Below are 24,577 nucleotides of genomic sequence, written 5' to 3'. Positions count from 1 at the left end.
CCTAGCAGTTGGCACATTTAATAAAAACACAGCATGCGATCTCAGGCAGTAGCCACTTACAATTCTCCGTGAGATCAGGGAGCAGATATAAGATGGAAGTTTCCCTAGCATGGCTTTGTATATAAAAATGTACCAGTGACTGAGCCTCTGTACAGTTAGTGAAAGCAAACCAGCCCTTGCATACAGGGTACAGTGATGGGTTAATGCTTCACAGTTTGTAATAGTCTGCTATTTAACTAAACATGTCATTGAACTTTGTAGATTTGCTGGCATCGTGTGAAACATTTAAACCAAGAAGTTGACAATGATATGGTTTACATCTCCAAATGGTTGTTATGAGCTTTACATGTTATCACAGGAAGCTTGCTAAATCCAGAAGGATACAGATACAATGTGCCTCACAGATGAATACATATATTAAAATACTTTTCAATAAATAGTAGCATATACTGTATATGTATATATAACATATAAATACGGCTGAGATAGATACAAACACCTCATGTGCAGATAATAGTGTATCATACAGTTTAGTAAAATGTGTTGAGATGTTGGCTTTAGGGCAAAGTTCACTGTTTAACAACATTTTAAGGCTTACTATAATATATAGATGCACTTTTATTTGAACTATGGTATGGAGTCACACCAACAGGTTAACGTTGGAAACAGACGGCATCACTAGCCAGAGTTTAGATATATGCGACACGCTCTGTGTGTGTTGGTGATATCTGTGTTCAAGAGCACCTGGTTTCTCAGAACCTTTGGAAACACTGAGAGGGAAAGAAAGGGGTCAAGACCAATTAAAGGCCAATCAAGTGTTTAACGAAGCCACAGCAGCAGTGTTTAAACCTGCCGGACTGCACTTCATTTTTTTTTTTTTTATTAGGTGTGAAGTCTCCAGGCCCGTCACCGACTCTCGAGGGCTCGGTCCAAAACCTGGAGCTGAAGTTCTGCAGCCGTGCGACGGTGAAATGCGCCTCGGGAACCGTGGGAGCTGTAAAAGTGTGCGCCAGGACCCCAGGTGTGTGCAGCTGTGCCCTGTTAAAACTTTACTGCCTGTGTAGGAGGGAGAGCGACTAGACTATTCTTTTACTTTCTTTAGCTTATACTTTTATACACTTCACTGTCTCTCTCCCGCTCAATCTTTATCTTGATTTATTTCCAGCTTTGTGATTCAGTTGCTGTTTTCTCCTGAGGCGCTGTCATTGGTCTCTGGCCATGTCTTTAACAGCAAGGATGTTATTGGAGCTAGTGTCATAGCACAGAGTTCACAAGGTCAAACTGAACACATGATGTCAGGCAGATTATACGATCTATTGCAGCTGTCAATATAGAAATAAGACGGGGAAAAAGCATGTGCAGTTAATTGTCTTGTTTCAAAATTAACATCTGCAGGTGATGTATGAACATATTGTACACAGTGTTTTTTCAACATATGCATAATATATTAATTTGCCTTTCATGCTTCACTCTTAGGCTCGGGAGAGGGGGTTAAGGAAAAGCTGGTTCCTCTGGTTCAGGGCCCGTCTGACACCAAAGAACTCCATGTGAGCCGCTGGCTGAATGAGATCCGCAAGCCTGAATCTCTGTTGGCTCCTGACCTTCTGGTGTTTTCCGTCCAAGTCCCACAGCAAGGAGGCGATTGCAGGAACTCAGGTAGAAGCTTTGTAATGTCGCAACTCTCTCTTTGGAATGCATCTATCATTGTACATGCTCTGTAGTACATGTTCTTACTCGGCATGTGTGTTTTGGAAATCTGAAATCACCATGGCACATTGATATTTTTGTTTTTGAACTGATCTTCTGGTGGTGGTTGTGAGTTTGGACTGGTCCCAGGCTCTCGTAGTCCATATTCCATCTCAATCATTGGTCATCTAATGCGAGAGTCTCGGCTTGTTAGGTTCTCAGTTTTTCCTTCCTCCTATAATGTCACGCAGTGCCCCCTTTCGGCTATTTGTTTGGTACAGCCGATAAGTGTTCTCCACGCCAGTATCCTTGAGGCAGGGCTGGCATGCCGGCGTCTCTTTGCAGGCAGCAGGAGTTCTCTAAATACCAGTTAGTCTCTTTCAGCGCGGGGCAGGCTAGCAACAGCTAGCACTCCAGGATTGCTGCTGCGGGCGCACTGATGTCAGGTTGCAGTTCTTCATTGCACCCTAAAACCACAGATTATATTTCTGGTTTCAGTTTGAGAGTGTGTCGGTGCGTGCATGTGTGTTTAGAGAAAGGGTGTGGGATTATTTATTAGCTCTTCCAAAAGACTCAAAATACAATTCAGATTCCAAAGCTCAAAGTGCTGTTGTTACTCAATGCCTACAACTCAATGCATCGCATTCATCCAGCTGGTCTCCAGTGTTCTCTCAAACCTTTCCTACCCATCAACCCCAGAAGCTGCAAGGGGTGGTTCTACCCTTTACAGATTTACAGACATACAACACAATTAAGAGACCACTCCAAAGTGTTCCTAAATCTCAATCTCTCCATGTGTGGCAGCCATTCTATTCCAGTGTCTGTTGAGTTCCACCACAGAGAAATGCACTCCTTCTCATCATCGCCTCAATACTCTCCTTTTTTCCCTTTTTCTGGCTTTAATGTTCCGTATTTCTCGCTTGCTTTTTTCGTATTTTCTCTATCTCTCTTTTTGGTTCATTTTAATCTCAAATCTAGAACAAATCTGTTTTCCATTGGCCATGTTGGCATACTTTCATTTGTATTCATTTTGTTCCCTAACAGTCTAATGAGACATTCATTTGTATTGGCTATAAGGAATGAATACAAGCAAGTTGAATATGAACCTTATTGTATTTTGAACTCTATTTTAACACACGCTTTCTGCCAGAAGCATATCTTTGATCTGAGATGTCCCTACAGTCACAGTAACAGCAGTAACATTTCCCTGTGCATGTGCATGTTGTGTCAAAGATGCTGTTGAAGAACAGTGTTTTCCAAACGCGGTGTGTGTTCAGAGGCATTTGTGGGTGCCTACTTCTAAGTGTGTGTGTTGTACGGTGGTGGGGATTACATCAAAGCCTTTGGTCAGTTCACATGTGCCGTGTCCCCGCTGTCGTCCAGAGGGTGACTGGGAGCCTGTTAGAGCGGTGTTAATGGACTGATGGTTGCAACGCCTCATTTAGTCAGACATGGAAAGGTGGAGTTAGCACCACTCTAAATGGGCTGTACCCTTTGCTCCCATAGGACCGACTCCGAGGCTAAACATTTTGTGATCATGACATTGTTGGAGCGCTTGGCCTTGGCATCAAACACATTTTATTCATCCCATGTGGCTCTGTTGATTCCATTTAGCACATTCTTAAAGCGTGACCATTACACATTGAGTGTAGGAGGGGGCTAAGGAAGTAAGAGAACAGCTAACTATTTACACCATAGACATGCTGAAAACATTAAGATGTAATGAGCCACAATCAACTTTCCTAATTTATTTTATTTTGATCAGTTGCTTCTGGTTTGTGTATAGATGCAGCCCAGAGCACAAGAGCAATGTGGGATCGGTCCGCCCAATTCTCAAAGCAAAACATTTGTTTAAGGAAGGGGGAGCGAGCTGCTAATTGTCATCAACCAACATAGTCACTGAAGTGTTTGATATTCTGTAAATGCTCACATGCCATGGTGCTTTCACACACATATGCATTGGTTTCATGGCTTGGAGAATGTCTTCGTCTCGAGAAGCGTTGTCTTCAGTGTTTCCCCACTGGTCATGTACAGTGTGATCTCAGTGTTGGAAAACGCCATCCTTTTCCTTATGTGTCCTTTTGATTCATCCAAGAAGCCATTGCATCCATGTCTTGCATGTCCCCACTTTGAAGAACCAGGAATGCCCAAATCTCTGATATACTATTTGGTCACCGTCTCAACTTTAGTCTAGTTCTGTCTTATACTGGTCGGACCTCTGTCTTTAACACACTTGACTGCCTGAAATATGTTAAACAAACCCACAAGCAAATTTCCCCTGAACTAAAGTAAACATAGTTCAAATAATTGAATTTGTGGTCGGGCACTCTAATTTACACATGTTTTAATCTTCTTTCTATCTCTCTCACAGCAAAGTGAATTCATCAAGGAGATACGTTACTTTTAAATATGGCCAGCACATCTGTTTTCTGTCTGATTATTTACCAGCAAAAGCTACATTCCAGTTTATTGAAGGTTGGATGGCAAAGGATGGCGGTTGGAAGGAGTCCCGATACACTTGTAGAAGTCCAGACCCAGACGGATGTGTTTCCATTAACCAGAGTTGAGGTTGGAACATTATAAACAATTAAACAATTACAGTAATGGGTTTTCACGCAGAAGATCTAAGCCAATCTGCTTTGAAATAGTCTCTTATAGATCCAAAGGCCTATAGTCATTTCATATCTTTCCGTTAACCCTTTAAACATTAACAACGTGACAGTCCCAGACGCTCTTCCCCTCTTTAGTTCCAGATATAATACCCACCAACAATACTAGTGTTTGGCATTGGAAGTGTACTACGCCAATAATTATCCCCTTTTTCTTTTTCATTTTCTCTCCTTTTACAACAACCAAGCATGATTCATGCTGGTGCTCTGCTATGACACACAGAATAATGACAAATCAATGCCATTATTAAGTATCCTGAAAGTAAACTATAGTGAGGCATGGGGATGAACGCCAGGCAGCAGTGGGAGGAGTCTGGCTGGAGGAGGTCAGGGGTGAGGCAGTTTGAGTCATGGTGGCAGGCCGCAGGTTGGCAGGCTGCCTGAGAAGGGCACAGCTCAGTGTTCCACACGCAGGGCCAGCTGAGAACCAGGGCCAGGTCATCCTTCACTCGCATTCATTAAGGCTAGTAGATCTATTCATTTTGTCCATTTGATCAGAGGAGAGAGGAGATGTATGGACCTCCAATGCTATAAAGACAGCCTGATCGGGTAGATCCCGTCAGTGGCTGGCTGTTCTGGGGCCTGTCTCTGCTGATGGATGGGAAAGACTAAGCAGTGTGAGGGAGGCGAGGGCTGGAGGGCGTGTGAGGAGCTGGGGTTTATGCTGAACCTCAGGGCGAGCGGCAGCCTGCAGGTGTTCCCCCCCCACTATCCACCACCCTGACGTGCACCAGAAGGGGAGGGCTAGGGTCGGGTGGGCTTTATGATCACAGAGAAGACAAAATGCGAGAGAGAGTGAGGGATAGCATGTGTTTTCCCCAGGCACGCCAGCAGCTGCGAGACAATGATTTATGCTTTTCTCAGAACTCTGGGATCTCAAAATGTTACATTTAATCAAGCATACTGAGAGCAGAGCAAATGTTAAGATGTTCCTCATAAAGCGCTCCAGTTCTGATCTCTTTACCATTCCGTGGGAGCTGTGGGAATAGGGAAAGAAAGTTATCTTTATCTTAATTTAAACATATCGGAAGGAATTATAAAAGCTACATGGAATTAACCCTGGGAGAATCCCCCTGCACACTTGTACTAACAATGTGTAGTTCCCTTATAGATTAAACAACGTGTTCTTGAACCTGTTAGTACGGTAACAACATCGTTCTACAGCTGATTATTTCTATTGATAATAGGAATCACACTTGCACACATTCATTAGTGCAGATTATTTTAAATAGTATTAACATCTGCTGAGTTGCTATGTATATCTATTTGCATCTTTACTGATAAGGTGTGTTTGAACGTGTGTGTGTGTGTGTGTGTGTGTGTGTGTGTGTGTGTGTGTGTGTGTGTGTGTGTGTGTGTGTGTGTGTGTGTGTGTGTGTGTGTGTGTGTGTGTGTGTGTGTGTGTGTGTGTGTGTGTGTGTGTGTGTGTGTGTGTGTGTGTGTGTGTGTGTGTGTGTGTGTGTGTGTGTGTGTGTGTGTGTGTGTGTGTGTGTGTGTGCGTGTGTGTACAGTATGTGTGTCCACAGCTGTACTAAACACTAATGACAGCAGGTGGGTATGAAGCGCCACCTGACTTTGATCTGAGCATTTCAAACACACACACATGCATGCACTACACTCACTGAGTAGCACTCACGTGCACAGGCATGCATGCACTTAGACACATTTGCCACACATGATCTCTTGCCTCCCCTCTGAAACCGTGGCCATCGAATGGGCTGAACTGACACCGTAGCTGGGGTGTGCATTTTGGGATCTCCCTTGGTAGCCTCCTCCATTTCAATGTTTCAAAGGCCTGCCGTACTTTCATATGTCCATCCATCATGCTCTTTCCCCCTCTGCATGTGTTCACTCACTCCATTGAGTGTTAAATCAACAGTCTGGCTTTGTCTCACAGCAGCGTGATGGCTTTAAGCTGTTGCTCTGAATGTCCTCAGGCTGATAGACCTACACTAGACCAAATGCTTCTAATAATAGATTCATTTTGCATCCCTGTGAGAATGCACAACAGAACATTTCGTTAGCTAGCTTTCTTAGTAGCGTGGCTTTGTGTAGCTGTCGGGAACCAACATGACTTTAAAACATGAAGAGTCTATATATACGCATGTGGTACAGAGGCTCCAGGGTTTGCAGCATACACAATACAATGGTCCCACACTCAATTTAGATTGCATGCAGGTAATGAAATTGGACCATAAGAAGTAGTTTCAACTGTTTATTTGTTTAACAACTTTGTAACTTCCTGAACAATCTGTTTAATCTTCAAGGCAGCCACCCTCATCATGTCTTGTCAGTCAGTGTGTGTTAAGCAGAGCAGGTAATGTGGAGATTAGACCCAAGGGAACCCACTCAGAGCTTGGTATTGAGGTCAATCATGGCCCATTACTGGAGCTGTTTGTCTGTGAAGTGTCGGGCTACTTAGGCCACTCTCACAGTGCTTAAAGCCTTGCTGGAGTGTGAGGCTGAGGGACAGGGATCGGGTACAAAGGGATCAGGGCTGAGGCTGGAGATGGGGTTGGGTTGGAGTGTGACTGGGGCGAAAGCTGCTGTTCAGGCTAGCCTCCACCCCTGCATGATATCACAGCTTCCATGCGGCCATTTAGCTTGGGCCATTCTAAAAACGGTTCTCAATAGCATTCAATGTATCTAAGTTAAAGATTTAAAATGGTCATAGCTTGAGGTGTGTGCTCGGTCTGGTAAATAGATTAAAGCAAATTGCACATCAATGATTGGCTATAGCTGCGGTAAAACCAGAATGCCCCAGAAAGAACATTGATTATAATTAGCAAACAGTCAACACTTCATAAGCAACACCAGACACATTTAATGTAAACGTGAATTATTTGATAAATGACAAATGTATATCCAATCCCAGGTGTTAATAATAAAGCAATGGTGTTTAGTAATTCTCCATCTAGGACAGGTCTGACGCTGCAGAAAGCTAACTAACCGCAGTGTAGGGACACAGTGGTTCCACTACAGCCTTCCTGGTGTGAGCTGTCGGGGTCGGCATCAGGGTGCTGTGCTAGTGAGGCAGGTAGACAGGAGATGTAGCATGTGAGTATCAACAGAGGTCACTGCTGTTTTCGCTGCCGTCGGGCAGAGGCAGATGAGCGAGACGCTGAAAAGTGGTGAGGATATAAGCTCATCCGTTTCATTTAAATGATCTCTGTAAAGACCTAAGGGCCTTTAATGGCTGTTATCAGATGGGATGTTTACAAATGCCAAATATGTGTCAAGCCTTGTAGCCAATTAAAAAACAAAACAATTAAAACATGTGTTTCTACATACCATTTCAATGTAGCACAGCTGGTAGACTTTTTGATATGTGGTGACTGCAACGATAAGTAGCATCTTAATTCATTTTGAGGCTTGTTTTCGTCACTTTTTAGGCAACACCTAAAGGAATTTAATTGATATAGCCTTCTCTGCATTTCTCCCTGTATTCTTTGTGGGGATGAGCGAGATGCGTGCCCTGTTACTCAGCAGCTGGAACATATCATCTAGCTCGTCAGCTACTGGGCGTATTGTAATTCCCAGGGCACCCTGATTCATTTTCCACTAAGGTGCAATTCATTTGTAATGTTTGTCAGCTAGACCTTTTGTGAAGAGACTAACACAAGACCCCCCCCCCAGTTTTATACACTCCCATCATTTTAAATTCCCATGTGACTGCAGAGTTACAATGACTAATTACAAGCTAAGCTCTCTGGAGAGAAAGAGGCAGCGAGAGAGTGAGAGCACAAAGTACCCTGCCAGCTGTATCCTTTAAGATCCACATTAGTAATAAGAGATGTTTCACATCGTGTTCATGTTGTGTGTGCTGTTGAGGGAAGAAGACATGCTGTCTGTTTGCTCAAGTGGACAGTGGTAATCCTGAGTGTACTGTGTAGCATATGAGCGTTTACACGTTATCCTGAGTAGGGCAGAGGTGCAGAAGCTCAATTAAGTTAAGGCCCTTTATGTAATTGAATGTTGTCCCTGGATCAAACTCCACACAGCACATCAGAGCCATTGCATAATCAGGGTTCTGGGGTTTTACTCTCACAACTTAGAGAGGAAAGTGTGTGAGGGACTGCAGGGGGCCAGGTCTTTGTCTTCAGTGATACACATCGTAATCGGGTTAATATAGTTGAGCCAGTTCAACCTATCACAATAAACTTTGCATTTGCTTTCTTATTTTCCCATAACAATTATTTAGGTTAGTAAAGTAGCAGTGTAGATGTTATTTGCTTTACATTGACATGATGTGTTAAGCTTCATGATAAAGTGTACAGATGTGCTGATGCAACTTGCTGTGGTTAGCAGTTGCCCTGTGAGAGAGCATGTCCTGTTCCCATGCCTCTTCATAGTGCTGACAGAGACACACGTGTATTTGTGTTGGCTCCCTGTTCACGTGTCTTAAGTTTATCAGTGTCTGTCTAAGAGCTATGCTTCGGCCTCTCATCTCATCACTGCTGTCTCAACTGATGAGATCAACCACCACCACCTCCTCAAATTATTAGAGGTTGGTTACTGATTCATACTCTGCCAGTCCTAAAGTCACACAGGATAACCAGAGTTCAGTCAGATGCCGAATCGGCAGTATGACTGGAGCTCTGTGCCGGCAGCCAACCCAATATGTGTCTGGTCGCTTGAGTGACCATCAGAAAACACGCGGTGGTCGTGGGAAGGGGATGAGAGCCCATTAGCTTCTTCACAGCTCAGCTGCCGCGGCGCGCCTCCTCCTTCAAGCCATGTCCTTCCCTCATCTCTTCACCCATTCCCCCCCCCAGTTCTGCACTTTAAACACATTTTCCCAGGCTGCACGGTTGCCCAAATGAGTCTGTGTATACACAGTGGGCAAAGGTTTACCACAGAAAGCTGCAGAAGCACTAGCTCTTCAAAAGAGAAAGGGGAAATATTAAAGTTAGTGGTTCCAGGTCCCACTTAAAGCAGCAGTGGTGAGGATGAGAAGATGAGAAGGTGGTTGACGGGAAAGGAGGGTGGAAAAGTGATAGCTATTATTCTTTGAAATGTCTCTTAATATTGACGTTGGCATTATTGCTGTAGCACCGTTAAGATGTCATTCATTAAGCCAGTGGTGGTTATGGGGTTGCGGTGTAGGTTTGGGCTGGATGGTGGTGGCGATGAGAAAGATTTCTCACAATTCTCCCAGGATAAAAAGGCAAAGTAATTAACAGAATCAGTCGGTAGGAACCAGACCAGGTGGGGGCTGGGCTGGTGGAGGGGGGAAGGGGTTGCAGTGGTTCAGTGAGGCTCAGTCAAGAATGGAATGTGACACAACCCACACTAATGTTGAATTATCCCATATAACTGGCTTACTATTACACACTCATTCACACAGGAGAACTCAATAGTACCAATTACAAGGCCTTTGGTTCTTTTTCAGGGTTGGCTCATGTTCAGAAACACTGTTGGAGCCAGTAAAGAGCACGGTTTGAAATCATCTGATTCTTCGAGGGAAATAAAGAGAGCTATGATGTAGGCAAGCTTTTTCCTCTGTTGTTACAATTCTTATCTTTTTATCCTCCAACACCTCTGGGATGTATCCCAGCGACAGACAGGCTGAAACATGGCTCAGATGCGTCACCCTGCCACCCCATTAGTATGCCCAGACTATGGAAGCCGTGCTCCCTCTCTGCAGTTCTGTAGTTTCCTATGGAGAGTTTAAAATAACCAAAAGTCATGCTGTGATGACTTAGTATGACCGGTGGAAATGAGCCATGTTTAAAGCTGCACTTTCTTTACCACCAGACGACGGCTAAGGCAAGGAGCAATTGTTTGTCCTTGTGTTCAAACTAGTGGTAATATCTTTGGCAAGCTAAAGTGAAAAGAATATATATCCAGTCAGGTAGTTCCTAGTTAGACATCACTATGCGGAGGCATCGGCAAATGATGACAGATGTGTTTAATAGCTTGTTTTCTAGCTTATGAAAATGTTAACTCATGCTTAACAGTTCGACTAAGAAAAGCTTTACTAAACTATGACACCGGCCAGCTGTCCCCCTCGCTGTAGGATCCGACTGTGTGCATGATGTGTATGGAGGATAAGGTGAGACCTTAATAAATGCCCGTTCATTCTTTATTTTACTCTCCTGAGAATAAAGGTATTTGCTTTGAATCCAATCAAACGTTATTTCGCCTTTCATTTAAATTCCCTATGCTCAAACATGCACACATACACAGGCATAGTCTGAGAATGATAACGCCATTTTTGAAAATATTCCAAGACACAAGTGTGTGTCCCAAACCTGTAAATAAATGTATTTGTATGATTTACACGGATATTTCATAATGTCCAAGTTTAAGGTGAAATTCATCATACTCCGTCTTTTTACTTTACTTTGTGCTTGGTCGAATGTCTTGGAAGTTGGATCTCACTGCATCTTGGTGCGTTTCACACACTTCTTAGTGCTTCTCACTTGTGAGTACATCACAAAGGACACATGTTGATACTAGGGCTGAACAGGGTCAACAAGCGCAGCTCTCTTTGAATAATGGCTAAAGGCAGTGGGTGCTCAGTAGCCTGGTTTATGTCCAACTATTCTGTCCACGTTGAGCCCCTGCTCAGCTCAATCCCTTCAAGAAGCACTCCTCCATGTCACATGTTGTATTGCTTGGTGGATTGTATGTATTTAGTATAAAGAATAACACTTTTAAATTCCTAAAGTTGAACCTCCGAACCAACATACACCCTTAGTTCAGTGATGCAGACCCGTGGTGTTATTGTCAGTCTTCTGCTCTCGGGTGTTGAGTACAGAGCAGGTCTAGACCTCTGTGACCGTCTGCTCTTTACCTGGGTCACCACACCCTCCGCCTGTGACTTCCTCTTCTTCCTTCTCTTTTACACCATACGCCAATATGCTCTTCTTCCAACTCCAACCTTAAAAGTGTTACCCCCCACCCTCTAACCCCACTTAACCTTCCCTCGCTCCCCTGTCAGGTTAGGAGGAATGTTAATGGGAGCTGTCGATGTGGACAGCTCTGCCCGGTGTCATCCAGGCGCAGAGAGTTACGACGCCCTGTGTGAGCAGAGCATCCTGCTCTGCTGGTAACCTGAGCCCGAGTGTTTCTGAGGCCATGCCAGGCCTGGTGACTGGTCATCTTCAACTCTACTTTTATGGCCACTTTTCATTCCCTCACTCCTTTTTTGTGATCAGTGTCTGTGATTCTGTTTTTCTCCCTCAAACTATATAAATAAGAGAGTACACAAAATAAGGAATGGTAATTTGTCATTTTTCCACCTCTGTTGACCTCTTCCTAACATTGTGCCTCTGCTCCAACCTGTGTTTCACATTGATCAGTCCCCAGTCTAGCCTTATCAGCGGCATCAGCATTCTGGGGCTACTGAGGCCCTTTGCTTCCCTGGGATTGCTTTTCTTTTCACAGGAAGAGAAATACTAGGGGCAAACAAGAGCTGTGCCCTTAACCCAAAGGTTGTCATCATGTCATGACTCATAAACACACTTTTTGACATCCAGGTCTATAGCATATCAGAGACAGAGAAGGAGGGAAGGAGAAATACCGACCTGGCAACACACTCATTACCAACATTAATAAGGAAAACATTTGAACGCGGAACACAATCTGGTGTTTTGAAAGCTGCTGCTAATGTATGTCTGTACCCACTGTGTGTATTAGCTTAATCAGCTTTCAGACTGCTCAAGCTGTCTGGACTGGGATGGAGGTCTGACACCCAGCCTAGGGGCTACATCCGTTGCTTCTGTGAGGACTTTCACAGCCAGTATGCAGACTTTGCTTCAGGGCCTTGGACCTCAGAGCCTCCTGTCAGCTCTGTGGTTGACAGCACCATTAGGGCCTTGCATTTTCTCCAGGGTATGCCCGGGAAAAACAGGCAAAGCCTCTGACATAAGCTTCATTACAGAATACATGTGTATGCACTTGCACCAAGTGGTTTCATGTACATTTTCATAAGTGTTCTCAATATAATATGGATATATGTTAGGCTGATGTGAAGTGTAGGCCGTGCAGTAGCTGTTCTGGCATCAAGATGTTCCTGGTGCTGTTTCTAGAACTGTCTTTCCTGCAGGGGGTAAAAGGGCGTCAAACCCCCAGACTGGGGAGGCACTGAATAGTAAACAGCAGGCAGCTAATTTATCTGATTGAAGGCCAGATGAAAGCAGTGGGGGTACACGTAATGCTCCCTGCTGCTATCTGGCTTGTGTGTGTGCTTATGTGTATATGCATGAAGAATGGGAGGTGTGTTGATATGTTGTTCCCATGTGTGTGGAACTGTATGTTAAACTGCTACAGATGGTAAGGGTTTCCGTTGTGCTCCAATTGGTCAGTAGTGGCTCATAAGGCTATGTCTCACGAGAGAATGTTTTAAGACCAAGTTTGGAAATACACACTTACAAACTACATACAAGAAATCACAGATGCTTGTATGCCACTCACTTAATATCATGCCATGCAAAACACACACTGCTTCAGGGTGAAGCTGCGACTTCAGCCCTTGCAGCGTGGAAGTAGTTAAGGGTAATCAAGGCATCAAGCCTTTCCCAGAGCAGAGGAGGCTTTGAGGGGTGCTGTATTTGTGTGAGAGTATTTGCTGTTCCCATTATGACTGGGAAGAATTGCTGGTGTTTTAAAGGCAATGTGTGAATACTTATTAGGCATCACAATACATGTAGGATACATGAATGATCAAGTACGACGGATTAGATCACTTCTATATGGTCGTTTGTTTTGTTCAATGTTTCATTCAATTACATATTTCATCTCCATTTCCAATCCCTGGTTGTAGGATGCCTTTAATCTGCCTTGAGACGCGGACATTTATGGAAATGTCATCTCATGAATTCACAATACCATGAGATGCTGACACAACACTGTGACAGCGAAGAGACACAGGAGAATACTGTGTGAGTCCAGCAGAGAGGGGGGGGAGACAGATAGCATTTGGGGAGGAAATGGAGTTGGCTGATTGACTGCTGAATGAGGCTGCTCTGTTTTGAAGTGGCTCTGCGAGACCTGCTTCTGGACAGGCAGAAGATCTGTGGCCAGGTGCAGACACTAAACCAGACATCCTCACACAGGGAGAGAGACCATGTCAACATGTGTGGTGCTCTGCACGCAGTAAGCCACCATAACATATGACTGCGTGCTTTATCAGTCAACAACGTCTTTAATATGGATCACAGGTTTTAGGGTACAACGCTATTTGTAATGACACATTTACAAAGTGCAGAGAAGCGTGAACATTCGCTCACAGTGAGTCCACCATGTTGCTCACCTCGACACGTTTCATTATGATGGAGCAAATGTGGGCTAATTATAATTCCTCATGTTCTGTTTTCTGTCTAGATGTGTACCAACATATCGTCCAATGAGGCAGTTGAAGACACCACCTCTAGTGGATCTGTTGCCAATCCATTTGGTGCACTAGTTAGAAGTATTACCCTCTTATACTTAAGTGATAGACTTTTGCTCTTTCACGTTAGCCATCAACACAATGATCAGTTCCTCTCTGATGAATAGCCATGTTCGGCGACTTTGTCCTTTTGGTGCACTTTGCATATTCTACACATGCCGTCACTTTACCACTTGTTACAAATCATTAACATTGAAAAAGGAAAGTCATGGTCTCAGCATTAGCACATGTAGACATGTTTTGTTGTGGTGAAGATCTTGGAGCAGAGCATTGGGCCTTGTGTTGTGACGCATGTGTGTGTGACGCAAGTGGCTGTGCGGGTTTGTGTGTCTTTTTGTTGCTGAGCTTAGTGGCGCTAGTTAAGTTCTCTGACATTACAGGATCATTGAATCACTCTCACCTATTAACCTCCATCTGTGTCTGACAGACAGACCCTCTGCCTGCATGAGACAGGACCTAAACATGCAACGAGGCAACGCAGTGTTTGACAACCCTGAGAGCATGGAAGGTCCCTTTACTGAACTAATAAGCTGGCTAAGCTGTAAGCCGTGTGATGACCAACACTCTCCCACCACCTCTGCCACCTTCAATGTGTTAGCGACGGCATTTCAGCGCCGCTGCTCCTGGATCCCTCTTAGCCTCTGGGCCAGTCAGTCAGTCGCCCTGTCAGTCCAATCTGCCCAGCCCATCAGTTCTGTTTGAGAGGCTCTTTAATGCAGTTGATTAACATGTTAAAGGTCATGCCGTCGTGCTTTTCAACATCGTGTAGGGGGTATACGGAGGGAGGGTTTAGGGCACGGGTAGTGCGACAGTGTGATAAGATGGTGTGTCTGTAGTACCACTCAGTTATTTATTTTAATATAATGATTTCTACATACTTAATCACTTCATCTAGGTATTGTAAGGCACCAATACAGATTTTATAAAATGATTTCACATTTTTAATTGTAACCTTTCTTAATACGTGTCAAACTAAACTGTTATTAACAAGTAAATGAAGTTTGCTTCAAGAAAAAGGTGAACATTTAATTTTCAATAATAGATTGTCTGACACATCAGCTCTCAGCCATCCAAATTAAAGTATAATAAATAACAAGAGGGCCCGATGCATCATAACTCCAAATGATTAGTTCACATTGTTTAAAAAAACCTTAAAAATAACACTTATGCAAGTTTATACATACAGTAAATATTTCCATATACAAAAACACATGAGATAGGTGTGACGTCCACTCCTCTAGCCTTGTAACCCTTCAGCCTCTGATGCTCTGTCATTCTAGCCCCCTGCGGTGAAAGCTTACACTGCTGTTCACACCTCTCTTATCAGCCCAGTCCTTCTCCCCTATCAGAAACCTTCACAGGAGCTTCCTCTGCAGCCTGCCTTGGCCACAGAGCCTGGAGCCATAGGTACAGATAGAGGTGATTTGGCAATGGGCTTATCTGTACATTTCCAGTCAAATATGAATGGTCAGCGGGATCGGTTCCAGCTGCCTAAACCCAGTGTAATCTAGTGTAATCCAGGCTGATCTGAGGAAGGAGGCCTTATCATGACATCCAACAGATCCACTCCACTGGTGCCTCCACAGTAGGTGGTAGGGTGAGCGTGTGGACACAGAGCCGCCTGACTGAGAGCTACTGGGGTATCAGGGATGCAGAGGGGCATATCAGAGACAGTGCTGAACCCCCCGCCCCTCTCCTAGGTGTGAACATGGGGTCATCCATGCCAGAGGAGGGAAAGAACAGCACAGAGCAGCAGGGTGCTGGAGACGGTTGTCCCACAGAGCAGACGATGGTTTAAATGCTCCCAGTCCATTGGCTGCTCCACACTCGGGATAATGGCCCACAGCTTCACACTGACTCACTTTTAGTACTGAATATATATCTAAAGTTCTTTTGGTGAGTGTAAATAAATAATAGAATATTTGCAAACCCATTTTATGTCCAACACAAACACAATGTTCAACCTCTGTATGTTCTGTTGTGTCTAGATTGTCAGAAACTAAATTGTGTGTTGAACAAAATATGGACCTTTATGATTAAATACTGTGTGATAGTATTCCATTTAGGCTACTGTATAAATAAGTGATCCTGGCTTTAGATAGGTACACAGAATAAATCATTATAAATTCATTATAATCCTTCTGTACAGCATGTGGACATGCTCTCCACTAAATGAGAGTACATAGACAGACACTGAACATTTTGTCTTGAAAACAGAGGCTTAATAAACACCATTTGGAACTTGAAAGGCGTGCAGCATCATGGCTGTTTGTGGTCGCCGCTTTAATGCAAATTAGTAATTACTAGCAGCTTTTGAAGTAAGCACACAGAAAACCCACTAACTTTATGAGGGTTCAGGGAAGACACAGAGGATTAAACGTTTGCAGTACTGATTTGATAGTTTTGGTTTGTTGTTAATTAAAAAATGTTTAAATGATTAATTGTTCTAAATACAGTTGTTGTTGTTGTTGTTGTTGTTGTTGTTGTTAACTTTTTGTTTTTCCGAAGGCTTTATCAGATAAATACAACCCTTGTGTATTTTATGAGTGTCCCTACATGAATTGTTTAGAGCCCACGCTGTGTCAGAAAGAGACAGCAGTGTGCAGGGTGAATGTGTTGCAGTGTGTTAGCAAGTACGACAGTAATATAGGCTTTATGGGAGTGTGACTCTGCTTTACCACTGGCTGCCATTTACACAGGCAAGCAGACAGAAAAAAAGCACGAGGCAGAGAGGAATGTAAAGCATTGGGAAGTTCAATTTGGAATTCAACTTTAGGCATTCAGGCACACAAACAGGCCGAGGCTTAGACATCTGTGCTGGCAGAATATCACACGCATAGACACTCCAATTGGACAGTGTTTATGGCAGAGATGGAACAACCCAAGGCAGAATGTTTGAAAGAGTGTAACAAGGATATCTATGTTTCCCATTTACTATCTTGACATTAGCGTTTCCCAGAGATCTCTTATTTGTTTCCTTATGCATACAGCTAGCCAATTGAGGCTTATTGTGGTGCTAGCTACATACATTAGATTAGGAGGTAACAACCCGACTCAAGGTATATTATGGGCCACATAATTGTCTGTTGTGGTTGCTTATCAGTGGGACTGTCCAGGAGGTCACACACCCTTGTGCTAGTAAAGGTCCTTACACACCAAACTGACACCAAAGAACACGTCGCCTCACGTCGCCTGTCTCTTGGCCATGTTTCGCACTTGAACACACCGCAAAGACTTCAGCCAACGGCCAAGTTGCACGTACGAACTGCGCATGCGGCATTAACTCTCCTTACCAGCAGGCGGCGGTAGTGTGTATTCGTCATTCAAAAGAGGCAACAACCGGAAGACAGACTGCGTGATAACCGAGAGAAGAAGAACAGACTGCGTGATATAAACAAACAACAAATAGCGTGTGCGTTTCATTTTCACTCTACAGCGAGAAGCTCATGGAGCTTTCCCGAACCTGTGTCGAGAGCTGGAGTTCAATGAAATCTCAGATTTGCCTTCTTAATAGTTTGTTTGGGTCCCTCACTTCCGTTTCGCTTCTCATGCACTGATTCTAGCTGAACAGCCAATCAGAGTGATTTATTTGGCCGACGGTCTTTAGCCGACTGCCTCCCGATTCAACATGTTGAATCGGCGGCGGAAGGTGTCGGCAAAACCGAAAAGACACGACAGTGTGGGTCACACCAAGACACACCAATCTGAGTAGGGCGACACAACGCTCATCGACGGCCCGACATCTATCGACGGCCAAAATCGGCTTGGTGTGTAAGGGACTTAAGAACAACAGGACACACTCCTTCTGCAGTGCATTCATGAGCAAGCAGCTTGCTGCAGCCAAACATCTCCAGGCTGTTTAAGGGAAGGGTCACTACAGAGACACAAGGGCGCCCCCTCTGGGACCTGTTCTTCCACTGGGACAGCTCTCTGGGAGGCCAATCGTTCTTGTTTGTGTGTACACACATCTGTGTTTCTGTGGGCGGCCATTCAAAGGACGATGCTGACAGACAGACTTCTATATTTTTAGTACACTCAAAACATCTAAAATAAGCTTTCATTGTTCGGTTTAGGGTGCTAGGATATATTGAAAAAGTTCAGAGCACTGTTATTTATTTTCATTCAACATGAAGGTTCTGTTTATCATTTAGGTGTATCCTCGAGGTTTTAGCTCATAGGTGAGAGTTGGGTGGTCTTTAAATTGAATTTTTAAGCAGCTTGGTTTTGTTTGACACTTAGTGGCCTGAATCTTTAGTGTTATTTCCTGCTCTCACTAAAGTTGTTTATATGCCATGACCACCCTCAATTATTTCAGACATCCCTCATTCTACTTTGTGCTTTGTCATCATTCCTCTTTCTCTGATTCCCTTATGTGACACTTCTCTCCTTCTCTCTGTTCACCCAAACCCCCTCTCCTTACTTCCATGCATATATCCCCTGCTCCATTCTCACTCTCGTTGCAGTTCTTAAGAGGAAGCCTCTCTGACCTTTTCCAGGTTATTGTTACATCACTGCCCCCTTGTGGCTTGTGGATGGGAGGCGTGTGGCGTAGTGGTTTGTCTGTAGGTGTTGGGATCAGGGGGTCACAGGTTCAAACCCCACTGCAGTCAGCATGTCGTTGTGTCCCTGAGTCACTTCACCCCACATTGCTCCTGTGGGGATTGCCCACAGTATTGAGTATGTGAGTCGCTTTGGATAAAAGCGTCTAACAACTAACATGTAATGTAAATCCAGTGTCCAGCTTGTCGCTGTGTGACAACCAGTCGGTGACAACGTCATATTTTTGCAGTGTGATACCACCCCCCTCTGTACATTATCTGTGTTATCAAGTGCCATGATCATGCAAATAACCACAGGCACTTTCCAACAGAGCGCACTGTGTGTGTGTGTGTGTGTGTGTGTGTGTGTGTGTGTGTGTGTGTGTGTGTGTGTGTGTGTGTGTGTGTGTGTGTGTGTGTGTGTGTGTGTGTGTGTGTGTGTGTGTGTGTGTGTGTGTGTGTGTGTGTGTGTGTGTGTGTGTGTGTGTGTGTGTGTGTGTGTGTGTGTGTGTGTGTGTGTGTGTGTGTGTGTGTGTGTGTGTGTGTGTGTGTGTGGCAGTTGGAATGTGGCCTTTCAGAGGTCCTCTCCTTTACAAATAAATATTTGGTGATGACAATATTGGAGATATGTTAAACACCATGAGGGTAATTTTCTAGTTAAATAAACATTAGCTCTGGTGAAGGGGGCACAGATGTATCCGTGTTCCTGAAATGCTGGATAGAAAGAGGGAACGATAGAGAGAGGAGATTGCTTCATAGAGAGGAATAACTTGTTTATTAAGGTGTGTTTTTGTATTCCTTGTATGAACACTGATTTTTTCTACTGTTTTTGGTCGGCCATTGAAAAAGTGCTTTTGCCAATTACATATTTGTTTGTGGTCGTGCCAAACTTATATGAAATTAATTTAATTGTGAAAGATTGACGCAGTGTGGTGAGGACTGAAAAGAGAAAAAGGCAAAACTGCAATATACCTTCATTGGTCTGTCTCTGATTTGTGATCTTTAATTTGTTCTATGTCTGGGTAATTCTTAAATTAAAAAAAGATATTAAAATGTTGTCACAGTGAAATGTTCCTGATTTCCTTCCATGGCTTAGTACCCTCTTACCACCCTTTGTGTTTCTGCAAAGTGCTATGGGAACAACTCCCCTACATCCTGCCAACATTTAGCGACACTTGGGTAACAATACAGATACTTAATAATAATAATACAAATAATAATAATACATGCTATTTATATAGCACTTTTCCTGGTTTACAAGCAAGTTAAGAAATATGACAACAAAAGTTAAAAAAAGAAAGTGCTGAGTTAGCTGGAATAGGGGTAAAGGGTTAGATACGGTGGCTACAAGAATTACAAAGTGTGAAACACTTTAACAAAGCTTGAGAGAAATTTACATTTTATAAAACAAAACACATTACCAAAACACTTTTACAAAGGAAAAACTATTTAACATTAACAAAAACAAATTAACAAGATGCAAAACACTTATGAAAAAAAATTACATTTCATAAAACAAAATTACATTAGCAAAACACTTTTAACTTTTAATTAACAATACAAAATTAACAATACTTTTACGAGAACTGAGACACATTTACAAGTCCCGGTTACACGGTTTTGCTCAACTTGTGGACAATTTATAGTTATTTTTTGAAAGGCAAAACCGTGTAAAATGTGAATTTATAAAATGTGAATTTATCTCTAGCTTTGTAAGAGTGTTTCGCATCTTGATAATTTGTTTCTGTTAATGTTAAATAGTTTTTCCCTAGGTAAAAGTGTTTTTCTAATGTCATTTTATTTTATGAAATGTAAATTTGTCTCATGCTTTGTTAAAGTGTTTCACACTTTGTAATTTCCGTTTGCCCTTCCACCGTAGTTAGAGGATTAGGAGTTTAAGGCAAGAGTGAAGAGGTGAGTTTTGAGGGCTTTTTGAATGATGTGAGAGTGTACCTTTATAGTCATTTCACCTCATGATAAATATGAGTAAATACTGAAAAGTATGTCGGCGAGAAGGAAAACAAGCAGGGCTTTGGGGTTCAGTTCTCTCACTGGGATGTACGCTCCTCAAATACATTTCTTAGATATTAGATGCATAAGATTAAGCTGTGATTTTTGAAATGTTGCTTTTTTTTCTATATATGTGTTCCTTGTGAACAATGACTAATTATTTTCGTAACACTATTTAATGAAATTGATATTGCTAATAAGAGATGAAAGATTGTTTTCTTTCTCAGGAAATCTTGAGAGAGTCCTTCTCTTTCAGTAGATAAAGTCTTGCTTTGGTCGTGGGCTGATTTTTTTCAAATGATTTTAATAACATTTCTTAACAAAAACATTGAAATGATCACAAATTGAGATCCCACCACAGACTTCCAAATGGATGACTTGAAATGGCAGTATTATTTTTGATATACTCTGAACTAGACATGACATTAAAGAACTTTTGGAGTCCAACTGTTTCTTCCTCCTTCCGTCCTTTTAATTTAAACATCAATATGTTCTAGTGTCAGGTAAATTAATTTTGTCTTTACTCCCTACCACAATCTATGTCCATCCCTAAGAAATTAGATATTAGAATTCAACTTTATTTAATGAAATAGCGCCATTTCAGCATGCCCTCAGACTGCTATCCTGTTGCCCAAACAACCATACTGTATGTGACTGTGCTCACACCAATTACAAACCAGTATCATCAGCCACACCAGAGAGAGAAGTTGTTGAGGTTACCTTTAAACTTCACAGCGGGGGTCAGAAGAAGATGAATGATGAAACTGATGAAACGACAGCACACGTTAATGCTACATTACAGCAGACAACACATGGTGTAATGTGGAGGATGTACCCAAACCACAGCAGATTGTTCTGAGGCATCGCAGGCTCCACAGACCTTTCCTGGGAGCTCCTTTGTGGTTGACAGGAATAGATGTAATCAGACATAGTAAAGTATTTTTTAGCAGGTCGTGGAGGGGTGAGCCAGCAGCTCCACAGATTATGTCCACACTCCCTTAACTTTATGGTGGGTTGGGATGAGAGGAAACCTGAGAGGGCCAGAGAGAGGTCAGGACCAGGGGACAACCTCGGTATCCATGAATGCTTAATGTGAGAAGGCCAGCAGTTGACAGTAGCTCTGAAGAGGTGACTGGAGCTTACAGTGTTAAATATATAAGGGTTCATTTAGAATGTGAATGACCAGCAGGATCTTTGCTCAAAGCAATGCTGAATACACCAGGTCAGGGTCCAGATGTTTTAGGTGTCATGTTCTGGACAAAGGGACGCGCACTGTTTGTATTCATATGTGGACCTTTCACACACATGCAGTAAAGGTCCACCCTAAGGCCTGTCAGAGCCAGAGCTCGTATTGCACATGGGTGTTTGCAGCTGTAATGTACTGTAATAAAGCCATTTTTAAATGTTTAGCTCATTTCCCCCAAAAGCACATTAAGTAATCTGTTCTGTAATGCAGACTTATCCTCATTATGTCCACTGGTTATGACTCAACAGCGATGGAGTAAAACATTGCGTTGTTTTGCTTCACAGTGAGTGAGCCCCTCTCGTGCCCTCTCCAGATGTTCTGTGCCCCAATACAGCAATTGTACTTAACATCCTTGAAAGTGTGAGTAGCGATGTATTCTTTAGCTGTGGCCCTGTAAGTGAGATGCTTATGTCATGACTTATCTGAAGGGCCAAGAGAATGAACCCACATGAGTGTCCAGGTCCTCCAGACGTCAGGCCCATTATCCACCGCATTGATGCCCTTTTGTATTCAACTACAATCCAATGTGTCTGTGTGTGTTTGACTTTGCTCCTGCACGAGATGCATGACGTGGATGTGTGCAGGGCATGCCGAGCGTGTTTCTGTCTGGCCCTTGGCAGCAGTAGCAGGAAAACCATATGCAATTTAAAATGACTAATGGTAAACATGTTTTGTTTAGCTGAAGCATGTAACAAACTAGCTAGAATGCAACTGTCCCAGGCAGAGACAGTTATTACCTGCTGTTAGGGAAAAACTGAGCTAAGTAAATATTAATAATGGAGCTGGATGCACATTTAGTTTGCCAGCTGTGTGTGTGTGTGTGTGTGTGTGTGTGTGTGTGTGTGTGTGTGTGTGTGTGTGTGTGTGTGTGTGTGTGTGTGTGTGTGTGTGTGTGTGTGTGTGTGTGTGTGTGTGTGTGTGTGTGTGTGTGTGTGTGTGTGTGTGTGGAACCCAGCACCTCCATCCCCTTCGTCCATCAGTCGGTGTTTAGTCAGGAAGCAAGAACAGGGCATTGTGGAGAGTTCGTGTAAACGAACAAAAGTTCTAGTCACATTAGGATTTACTCACCAACATGCATTATGTTCATCCTTGAGTTCCTGAGTGCACTTTGACCCTTATCAAACATGTGCAGGTCTTCTTCCCCACCTTGCTGAATGGCTCACCACCTCTTTATCGATGCAATAGTGTGTACGCATCAAATAGATTGCATTGCCCACTCATCAAGAAAACGGCTCCATAGCACTCGGTCTTAAACCCCTCAGGGAACATTAAGCCAGGTACGTGGCTACATGTGTGTGTGACTACATGTGTGTGTGACTACATGTGTGTGTGACTACATGTGTGTGTGACATCATGTGTGTGTGACTACATGTGTGTGTGACATCATGCGGTCACCTCGTGTCTGCAGCAGGGTTATATTGCAACACAATCTACTGTCTGATCCAACATAGTTTCAGGGTCCTGACCTCACAGCAGCCAACATGTCAGCCTGTTGTCTGCTCTTTATTACTCAGCTGCTCTGGACTGCAAAGAGAGATGACTGGCTGCACCCAACCCAGGGTCTGGGCTCCAAACGCATATCATCACCGATATTATATTAGCCCAATGACTTCCAGGGAAAGTAAGACGATCTCAAGACTTGGGTCCTCATTTCTCCCAGCTTCCGGAGAGGCGTGGTTAGCTAAGTTGCCAATGGTCACTGAACAGTCTCCCAAAATTAAACAATTGTTACATACTTTTAATCTGAAACATCTGAACCTAAAGAAATAAATGCAAATCTAAAGAGGTCATTCTATGTATGGTCTTATTCCAAACATTCTATTTGGTATAAAGACATTTAGAATATGACCGAGCTTGGCCAGAGGTAGGATGCACCCTGGGAATGTCACCTGTGTGTCACACAGGTTCACTGTGTCTGACCTGTATGCAACCGTTACCAGAGGTATAGGACCTACCGGGCATTCTGTAATGGCTCTAATACCAGCAACGTGTCCTTTAGATCAGATGAGACGGATGGCCAAGTCATTGAATGGTTTGCTGGAGCTGTTGCTGTGTCTCTTTGAGTGCACTGAGGATTTATAGGATAAAGCTTTTTGTAGATTGGGTTCCACAAAAGGAAGACATCAAGGGATCAGGTTGTGGTCAGCTTGGATGAAGCACAATACCCTCTTTTCTCACGTGGCGAAGGGAGGACTCATAGACTCATACCGTAGAGGTTGATAATCATGTTCCACCAATGGAACCCTTTGATGTAGGCTGTTGTTGTTTCTGTTGCGGCTCTCTGCCCGGACGCATCCCCCTCAAGCAGCTGTGCACTGGGCTGCCAGCTTTGAATGCACAGAGGATGAGACATTAAAAAAGGTTTATACACACACACACACACACACACACACATGACTGGAAAAACAAACATGTCCATAGGCAAAAACAACTTCTTAAATGCTACATCTCTGTCCATGTGTTTAAACATATACATTGGGACTTGGGGTCCAGGGGCATGACTGATATTCCCTTGAGCCACAGTTCATGCAGATATACTCAGATCTAAAGTCGTTGAGCTACATTGTATTGCAAAAACATATTGTACCAATATTCACACGTATTTAGTATATTTTAATTGATTTAAAAATGTAATAGTTCATCTGGCAGTATACATGATTCATAATCATATTTATAAAATCTACCAATACTTATTTTCTACGGGTATATTTGTAAACCGACATACCTACTTCCCTAATGTCTCATTGGACTCAAACCCAGTGGTGCAGCAGCAGCAGCAGCAGCAGCAGCGTGAGCAGCAGCGTGAGCAGCAGCAGCGTGAGCAGCAGCAGCAGCAGCGTGAGCAGCAGCAGCGTGAGCAGCAGCAGCGTGAGCAGCAGCAGCGTGAGCAGCAGCAGCGTGAGCAGCAGCAGCAGCGTGAGCAGCAGCAGCGTGAGCAGCAGCAGCAGCGTGAGCAGCAGCAGCGTGAGCAGCAGCAGCGTGAGCAGCAGCAGCAGCTGCAGCAGCGTGAGCAGCAGCTGCAGCAGCGTGA

General features: G+C 43.5%; 1 protein-coding gene across 1 annotated transcript in view; it reads left to right on the top strand.

The window, feature by feature from the left end:
* Positions 1-24,577, top strand: part of LOC117460531 (intermembrane lipid transfer protein VPS13B) — a 424,908-nt gene that overhangs the window by 150,226 nt on the left and 250,105 nt on the right. The window contains 2 exon segments of the mRNA XM_071205797.1: positions 887-1,021; positions 1,477-1,656. Of these exon segments, the coding sequence (XP_071061898.1) occupies positions 887-1,021; positions 1,477-1,656 (315 nt within the window).

The sequence above is a fragment of the Pseudochaenichthys georgianus genome, chromosome 16 (assembly GCF_902827115.2).
Source record: "Pseudochaenichthys georgianus chromosome 16, fPseGeo1.2, whole genome shotgun sequence".
NCBI classification, from domain to species: domain Eukaryota; kingdom Metazoa; phylum Chordata; class Actinopteri; order Perciformes; family Channichthyidae; genus Pseudochaenichthys; species Pseudochaenichthys georgianus.
This window is presented reverse-complemented; position numbering and strand designations above follow the sequence as displayed.